General features: G+C 43.0%; 1 protein-coding gene across 1 annotated transcript in view; it reads left to right on the top strand.

Annotated features, from left to right (window-relative positions):
* Window positions 1-548, top strand: part of LOC137629501 (uncharacterized) — an 11,613-nt gene extending 11,065 nt beyond the window's left edge. Inside the window, exon 6 of the mRNA XM_068360854.1 lies at window positions 46-548. Coding sequence (XP_068216955.1) covers window positions 46-73 — 28 coding nt within the window. The 3' untranslated portion in view covers window positions 74-548. The remainder of the gene's footprint in view (window positions 1-45) is intronic.
* Window positions 549-10,000: the final 9,452 nt, after the last annotated feature.

The raw sequence follows: 10,000 nt of genomic DNA, 5'->3' as shown, positions 1-10,000 counted from the left end.
CCAGTCAAAGTCTATTTCCTAATGAGCTTGTTCTTTGTTCAACAGGAGAGAAGAGAGAATGATGTTTTCTTGAAGAAGATAAAATAAGTTCTTGGCTCCTCATTGCTCTCAACACAACACAGTGATTGTGGGCACACTACTAGAAGAAGCGTTGTATGCTCAAAACGCTGCAATCTGCATAAAGTTCATCGCCATTAGTTGCCTTCTACACAGACAGCACATCTTGCATACCTTTACTTCTAACTTCTAGAGCCTGTCTGATATATCATGCAACTTCAGAAGACCGATGATCCGTTGATATCAATCGCTGGGGCGACAGCAAAGATGATGTTCATCAAAGTGTCACATATTACTGATATTACAACGTTACAGGCGCCCTTTTGGGATCCTGGACATTCCCATAAATTACGAAAATAGTGCTGCAATAAGTTTCGAGGATTCATGTTCAACTACCCTTTCATAAGTATTAGATTACAAAGTGAAACACGTTATAAAATCTTTAAATGATTACTTTCCCACCATAAAGGTCATTCTTGAATGGGCGAATAATGCTGATATATATATATATATATATACATGTATATATATATATATATACATGTATATATATATATATATATATACATACATGTATATATATATATATATACATGTATATATATATATATATACATGTATATATATATATATATATACATGTATATATATATATATATATATACATATATATATATATATATATACATATATATATATATATATATATACACACACATATATATATATATATATATATGTAAATATCACCCACGAAATGCATTTAATACCGAATTCTATCTTGGGAAATACATATCCACTTGGAATTCATTTTATGGTAACAGCTTCTGGCCGGGTGGTGATTCGAACCACCACCTGTACGGCTAGAAACTATGCTTGGTAGGGACCCTACCGACTCAGCTATCATATATATATATATATATATATATATATATTTCTTGAAACTCGTCACAAACATCTACCTAATATTGATTTTACGAAGTAACAACTGTGTAGTCAGAGAACGTTCAACATCTCTTCATGAAAACCTGTCATTTTTAAAATTCCCTTTTGATATTGTTTATTCTGATATTTATATTGGGAAGTGTACTTTTTTCTTTAAACATTTCACTACAACATGATTTTAGGATGTGAAAATATAGTATATGACTTCTATGAAGACATACTTTTGGAAGTGACAAGGCATTGTATGACTTTTGTTAAGACATATTTTTGAAAAAGCACTGTATGATATTTTATTATGACATACATTGGGAAGTGACAAAGCAGTGTATGACTTATATTGAGACTTACTTTTGAAAGTGACAAAGGAGTGTATAGTCTTATGAACTCGTGGTAATGTATACTTAACTAATAATGATAATAATAATAATAATATACAATCATTACAATTTTATTCATTCCATCACTCAAAACTAGGTCCTGCGTATGCCCAGTCAAAGTAAGTTGCACAGTCAACATTATTTATCAATTGATATAATTCCAATAACTTGTGAATTATGATTTAGTGCATCCGAAGATTGAAATATCCGGAAATAACCAATTCATTTTTTTTTCTATGATAATCGGCTCAATGAATCTACCGAATTCTTCGAAAAAGATAGTGGTATTTGTTTTCCGAGATTTGTAAACTGTTACAACAAATATTTTTGGTGCAGAAAGTTTATATCTATTTATTAAAATCTTTGTTACACTTGTCAAAGTTATTCAACCATGTTTCACACAGTGTTAGTATGTCAAAAGGTTATTTTTTTCCTTGTTTATTAAATCTCGAGTTTGAATAGTTTTATTATTAACATTAATCGGTTAAAAAGAATAGATACAAATAGGTGGTGCAATGGGAAAACATATCCTAAAAGAAACCAGGCCTGAATCGGTACTGAAATAAACCAATTGTAAGTTACCAATACTAAATTCTATTAAAACCTAGTTGATTAATTTATCGCGAAAGACATAGCTTGAGGAAAGAACCAGAGCCCGTAGCGTAAGGCCTATAACTTGCATTTATACCGTCGTGCCGTTATGAAAACATTAATCAACAACTTTAACGTAGTCTACCGGTACTTCGTTAAAAGAAAACGTTAAATAAGTAAACCAAATATCAGGGGTAACTATTATATTATACCTAAAAATAAATGCAACAAAAAGTGAAGCAAATTCTTCACATCACTTCTCTTGTTTATTTATTTCCTTTCCTCACTGGGCTATTTTTCCCTTATGGGGTCTTGGGCTTATAGCATCCTGCTTTTTTCAACTAAGGTTGTAGCTAATAATAATAACAACAACAACAATGATAATAGTAATATGTCAACAAATCTCGACTCATCATCAGGTTTGATGTCTCAAAAATAACAAATGTGAAAATACAAATAAAATTTTAGAAAACCTATATAGAAAACTTGGTCTCGTATTATTCGTGCTGTGAATTTCATATCCATGTTTTCCTTTATTTCTTAGTGATCGTTTATTTATTTTTATCACGATGGAAGCTTTAATTGTTTTCGTATACCTTGCGAACTCATTTAAAAACACAGAGGCGTTTCTTATATAATTTTGCTATTCTAGATTTCTAAATTATGAAAATATGTTAATATTTTTTAATAAAGATGTTACGAAAATTAAAGATATTTTTTTTTTAATTTTAATCTTTTAATAGACGTGCATTCTATAAAGATATAAATTAAATGAATATATAGTTATACCAAACACTTCCAAATCTTTGTTGACAAACTAGTAATACTGTATGTTGTTGAGACGGTCGAGGCTAGAAGACATGAAGTTAACAAATACTTGGCACACGTTGTCACCGACTCACCGAAGTTAGCTCACGAAGCTCGTAGTTATTGTAAGTTTACATTCGGTGTTTTATGTTAAAATACTAATGGGGATTTTGATGTGGGTGTTTAATAAGGTGATAAATTCAAGTAAGTTATGTCAGTTACTTTCAGCCCGCAATGCTTCCCCGTCGGTACCAGGGAGTGTACTGTCTCCCACCAAACGAACACTGATATTACTTGAGTTTATGAATACCCTTGTCAGATGTAGCTTTACAATATCGCTGAAACTTTGGTTTACCGGATAAGCTCAGTCTATTCATTGATATATTCAGAACTCATAACCTAAATAGCTGTTGTAACATACCTGTGCCTGCAACCCCCTCCCCTTAACTTTGCAGGCTAATGTTAGGTTCCATTATTTAAGAAATCTTGCCTACACATTTTTTTTTTCTTAAACAGGCAATAAAGGATTTTTGGGAAGAGATGCATGGACGACAGTTGTTTGGTAAGTACATATTATGTGAATATAAATTCTTAGCCAGTCATATTATCGTAGGTTAAACCTACACACACATATATGTATATAACGGATTTTGAGCGAAGCGAAAAATCTATTTTTGGGTGAGATAGCCATGGCGTCCTGATGGAAGGTTCCTTTTTGGTAGCTTCCTTGGGTAAATAACTACTAAGATATTCCCAGAGAATTTAACCACAGGTTATCACAGAATTCTAACTTCTGGAGCGAGTATGCTAAAGGTTTCCCTTTTAAGACATCGTATATCAACAGGGGACGCATGTATTAACGCGCCACATAGCTATCTACACCCCGAACAGAGTTAATGCTTCGGTGTGTAAGGGCTGAGAATAGCTGGGAGCCGTTCCATAGCTAATCTCATTCGTGGCTACTTCTGGTACTCGAGACGTAAACAAATGGGCGCCATTGCTTAAATGATGTCACGACCGTCTTCATCCTGAAGCCAGTTGCTTGCCTATCACCATGATACAGCAGAGCAGGGTGGGACCTAAAAACTGGACGAAGTAGCAGGGAGGGTCCATCAGGACGCCATGGCTATCTCACCCAAAAATAGATTTTTCGCTTCGCTCAAAATCCGTTTTTTGGGCTCAAGCCATGGCGTCCTGATGGAAGCATACCAGAGAATCAATGTATCGTGGTAGATTTTTCCCCTATTAGTAAGTGCCAAGGGCATTGACAAAATAGCATAGTAATCTTAGTAAAGAACCGTAGGGAAGAATCTTCCTGCCCCCTTGGCAGTGAAGTTCCCACGGGCCATGCCGACGTCAAAGTGGTATTGAAGGGCTATTCACCCTGATAAAAGAACTTGAAGAACTTGGAGACAAAGCTGAATGTTTGGCATTCGTATAGGAACATTCTGAAAAGCAGACCAGTGGTGGTTGGACACTGTGTGCTGAGAAGGTTAGTTCCATCTCCAGGGTATGAAGAGTAAGTATTCGTATTGGAACATTACATAATCAGAGTGAATATAAATTAAGAGTTAGTATCTTAATTTCTCCATGAACCATAAGGAAAAGGGGATAATAAAACTATGACAGGCATGTATTTCATAGTAAGTAGGAGCTGATTGAGACGCACAGGTAATAAAATAGAAATTTTATTTCACAAATGCAGAAATTAAATGAATTGCAGCAATAAGTAAAGTTCATTTACAGTAATTATAATGTACATAGTAATAAAGACTTGCTCTTGAATCTGAAAAGGAATTTCAAATTTATTAGTAGGCACTCGTTCTCGAGGAACGTTAGTCTTTGATTAAAACACATCATGTTCAGGGCATGCGGCACTTGTGTGACGACTATGACATTTCACCTGGGATAAAAACAGTTATAAAAGCACTAAGTGTTTTCGACATCACTATGTATCGCTCGAGGGTCAACATAGGCACCCGAAGAGTTAGAGTCCCAAGTAACTCACTGTTCTATGCAGAGTTAGGTGCAGGTTTCATAACACTACCTGCGGCTACCACAAAATGTTTGACTTCGTGCACTTGTTTCGCATAATGTTTAAAGAAAACGCGCGAGGACTTCCAGCCTGTGAAGTTTTTAAGGCTTTCGAAGTCCATACTCTGAAAGAAATTCAGAGATGATGCAACTTTCCTAGGATCATGACCGGCGGGTGTACTGTCAGGATCCGCTCTGTGAATGAAGTAGGTGATTTTCGCTCTTAATTGTTTCAGTGACAGGTCGCTGCCCGATGTTTCTCCTTTGAAGAGTTGGCCTCCACCAAAGTTCGAAGTTCTGCGAAGATAGACCTTGAGGCTCTCTACTGGGCATAAAGAGACATCTTCCTTCAGGGGGCATATTCTCCAGGGGCCCCATCTTTTGGTGGGTAATTCATTTTTGGCGAGAAACGTCGGATCAGGGGAGAGGGTAATGTCTCCTGTATCAGTAAACAGGATGTGACCCTCTTCTCTTGATAATGCCACTATTTCGCTGACTCGGGCTCCCGAAGCAAGAGCAAAGAGAAATATAACTTTCTGAGTCAGATCCTTGAGAGGGCATGAATCATTATCCAAGTTGGAGGCGAAATGGAGCACCTTGTCTAATGACCAGGAGATCGGTTTCGGTGGGGGTGCTGGGCGTAGACGAGCACATGCTTTCGGTAGTTTATTGAAGATGTCGCTGGACAGATCAATTTGGAAGGCATACAGAATTGGTCTGGTAAAGGCCGATTTGCAGGTTGAAATCGTATTGGCTGCTAATCCTTGTCCATGAAGGTGAATGAAGAAGGACATGCAGAAATCAATTGTGATTTCTTTAGGATTTTTTGTCTTGACGAAAGAGACCCATTTTCTCCAGGATGATTCGTATTGCCGTCTTGTGGATTCGGTCTTGTATTCCTCTAGGAAGTCTAGACTTTTCTTCGAGATCCCAAACCTCTTCTTTGCGGCTAGGGAGAGAAAATCATGAGATGAAGGTCCTTGATTTTCGATGATGAAGCGAAGACAGTCGACTTCTGTACTTGTTGGGAGAGAACTGGGCCCGGGAGAGGGATCAGCTTGGGCTGCAGCTCCAGGACCAGGGGGTACCAGTTGCTCCGGGGCCACTTGGGAGCTACTAGGGCCCCTGTCCCTTTGAAGGTTCTCAGTTTGGAGAGGACTTTCAGCAGAAGGTTGGTGGGAGGGAACAGGTAGATCTTGGACCATCTGTTCCAGTCCAGTGACATGGCATCCACTGCTTCTGCCTTGGGGTCCTCGTACGGGGCCACATACCGAGGAAGTTGATTGTTGTCGCTCGTTGCGAAGAGATCTATCTGAAGTTCTGGGACTTGGTGAGAGATGAAGGAGAATGATCTTGCGTCTAGAGACCATTCCGACTCTATCGGGTTTGTTCGAGATAGAGCATCCGCTGTCACGTTGCGGAATCCTTGTAGGTGAAGTGCAGACAGGTGCCACTTCTTCTCTGCCAGACGGAAGATTGGGAGAAGCACCTGATTTATCTGGGGCGATCTTGAGCCTTGGCGATTGAGACATCGAACTACCACCGAGTTGTCTAGGGTTAGACGAATGTGGATCGAGGGAGGCGGGGATAGTTTCTTCAGAGTTAGAAGGACCGCCATGGCCTCCAAGATGTTGATGTGGAACATCTTGAACAGGGGAGACCAGGTGCCTTGAGCCTGTTTTTGGTGGGAGTGACCTCCCCAACCCTCCAGCGAAGCGTCCGTGTGGATGTTGAGTGATGGAGGTGGGTGTTGAAGAGGAATGGACCTTTTCAGGGCCTTTGCTTCCGACCACGGCTTGAGGAGAAGTCGAAGTCTGTTTGGGAGCCGTCTCTTGAGGTCTCTTCGAGCGATGGATGCAGAACGTCTCCAGACTCCCGCGGCATCCTTTAGCTGTGCACGAAGCACTGGGTTTGTTACTGAGGCGAACTGTAGAGAGCCTAGAACTTGTTCCTGCTGGCGTCTTGAAATCCGTTTGGATTTCAGTAGTCGCTTGACAGACCCTGCTATTTCCTTCCTTTTCTTCTGGGGGATGGAAAGGCGGTGTGACTGAAGGTTCCATTGGATTCCTAACAACTGGAACTTCTGAGCTGGAGAGAGGCGAGATTTCTTCTCGTTTATCTTGAATCCCAGGTGTTCTAGGTACTGGGTGACTTTGTTGCAGGATTTTACACAATCCTCGGGCGATGGAGCCCAAACTAGCCAGTCGTCGAGGTTGGCCATCACCTGGACGTTTCGGAGGCGGAGCTGTTGTACTATGGCGTCCGCCAGCTTTGTGAAGATCCGAGGGGCCACATTGAGGCCGAAGGGCATGGCCCTGAAGGCGTAGCTTTTCCTTTGGAGTCGAAATCCTAGGTAGGAGGAAGCGTGATGGTTCATTGGAACGTGCCAGTAGGCATCCGCCAGGTCTATGGAGACCGTGTAGGAACCTCGAGGCAGAAGGGTCCTTATTTGTTGAAGAGTCAGCATCTTGAACTTGTCGTTCGCTATGAACTTGTTGAGGGGGGATAAGTCCAGAATGACTCTGAGTTTGTCGGAGTCTTTCTTGGGGACACAAAACAGTCTTCCTTGGAACCTGGTGGACTTTACCTTCCTTATCACCTTCTTGTTCAAGAGATCTAGGACATATTCTTCCAGAAGGGGGGTTGATTGTTGGAAGAACTGCTGGAATGTTGGGGGTGGTTGAGTCCAACTCCAGCCTAGACCCTTCTTGACGATGCTGTGTGCCCAGGGATCGAAGGTCCAACGATCCTGGAATTGACGGAGTCTTCCTCCCACCGGAAGCACTTCATTGCTTCTGGTGTCCCGAGGGCTTGCTGCCTCGGCCGCTAGCTCCCTTTCCTCCTCTGCCTCTGGAGGGACGGCGAGACGCGTCTCTGCCTGCACCTCTGTTTGAGCCTCTACCTTTGGGACGAAAGGTAGTCGTCTGTTGCTCGAAAGCAGGGGTGAAGACCGGTGACTGTGACAACACCGGTTGGGTGACCAGTTGAAAGGTCTGTTGTGGCTGAGCTGCCACTTGGGAGGTAGCGGGTCCCGGAAACTGACGTCTTGGTTGACGTTGCTGTGGTTTCTGTTTTTGGGATTTCCTCTTAGGTTGAGGTCCGTCATCCTGAGATGGTTTCCTCTTCTTTGACATGCCCCACTTGTGGAGAAGGTTCCTATTCTCCGTGGCGGCTTTGTCGGTGATCTCCTTCACAAGGTCAGAAGGAAAGAGGTGTTTGCCCCAGATGTTGGAGGAAATCAGCCTCCGGGGTTCGTGTTTCACAGTGGCATCTGCGAACACGAATTCACGACAGGCTCTCCGAGCCTTCATGAAGTGGAACATGTCCTTCACCAGGGTTACCATGTGGGATTTGGCAAGTACCATGTAGTGGTCTGGTACTCTGGTGTCACAGGCCATAATCTCAAGTTGGACCTGGTGGGACATAGATGCTGCGAGCCTCTCCTTCGTATCTTGTTCCCGACGAAGGAGGTGATCGTTAAGCTTCGGGAGGTCTTCATTAAACTGACGTCCGGCGACGTCAGGATCTAGCTTTCCCATGACGAAAGTATGCTGGATGTCCTTCCAGTGTCGAGCGTCAGGGGGGAGTAACTATGGAGAAGGGTCTGCACTCCTCCAGTGCAGGGCAGGCTTTCCCCTCTTCCACAGCTTTAAGGCACGCAGCGAAGGCCTTTTCCATGAATGGAAGTACCGCATTTTCAGGTGCGACGTAGGTAGGGTGCTTCTTGCTCAGGGCCGGAAGCTTAGAGCAGGTAAAACCCCTACTCTTGAACGTGTTGGCTAGCATAGCCTGGGCCTTCGCGAGATCGAACACTATCTCTTCTTTCGGTTCGGTCTCTTCCTTAGAGGCAGGTTCGGAACGAAGTCGGACGTAACAGTCCGGGTAGGCCTCGAAGTTTGGGAAGAACTCCACGTCTTCCAGGGGGACCGTGCCGATCTTGTCGCTGACGAAGATCCTGCCGGTCGCGATAACCATATGCTCAGCATACCTCCATGGGTTGGCATGTGAGCAAGCGGGGAGATCCTTAACCGAGATCTTCTTCGGTTCTTTGGATCCCATCATGGACCTGATGAACTCCTGATTCTCCTTTAACCTGTCGTCCATGACGGCTCTAATCAACCGGATCATTTCCTGAGTGGATGATGAGGGTTCCGGGGTCGTGGAGGTAGACGGGATAGACACTTCCGTCGGTGTAGGAGTAGGGGCGGAGATGGAAGGAGGAGCGACTTCTTGCTCCGACTCGGCGTATTCCACCTGGTCTTCGTCATCTTCAGCTCCTTGAGCCATAAGGGTCTTCTCCGTGTCTTCCGAGACATCCGACATGTGTTCGTCGTCTTCGGAATCCAGGCGGCACTCGTGCATGGACTGGGCCATGACTACATCAGGTTCCACTGTAATTTGGACAGTGGGGATCGAATGGGATCGAATCCTTGGGTACCACAGAATCAGGGGAGGCCTTAGGGAACAGGAGTGACCTCAACTCTTCAGTGGCCAGGTACGGTCCGGTGGCATTCTTCTGGAAGCCACGCACCCACTTGCGTAGCTTCTCCCGAGAAGTGTCTCTGACCTCCGCTGAGGGAGGGTTATGGAAGGCATCAACTAGGTGAGCCTGGCAGACCGTACAATTCAGTGGGTCCCAGAATTTCAGATCCCCTTTCTTGTTAGCACAAGGGCCGTGAGTCCTGCAAGCCGTATGCCCGTAGAAGTGCGGGCGTTTCACAGCGCAGAAGTCGAAGTCACACTTCATCTGCTCCTCCTGTGGAAGAAAGAGAAAATGAGTATGGGGGGAGTCATAAGAGTGGCTCTTAAGCTAAGTTAACATTAATCATTAATTTTAACTTAATGAAGGGTGTGATGCATAGAGATTGAAGTAGTAAAGAAAACATACTCCATGCATCCCGCCCGGCTGGCTACCGCAAGCTTTATCCTTGGATAATCCGAGATGGCCGAAGGCACAGGATAGTATTCCTTAAAAGTCCATAGGGCAATGGAATTCCATGGAAAATGCCAAGGATAAGTTTGGGACCGAGATCACTCAGTCCCAAATTAGGGGGCTAACAGGTCCCTTAGGGTAACTGCTTCCGGCAACCAGCCGCGCTAAGATACACGCAGCATGCTGGAATTTTTAAAGAATGCAAAGAGACAGCATGATTACTAATAGAACAGTACCAAGGCACTGATCTTTAAGA

Source organism: Palaemon carinicauda, chromosome 37 (assembly GCF_036898095.1).
Source record: "Palaemon carinicauda isolate YSFRI2023 chromosome 37, ASM3689809v2, whole genome shotgun sequence".
Taxonomy (NCBI): domain Eukaryota; kingdom Metazoa; phylum Arthropoda; class Malacostraca; order Decapoda; family Palaemonidae; genus Palaemon; species Palaemon carinicauda.
This window is presented reverse-complemented; position numbering and strand designations above follow the sequence as displayed.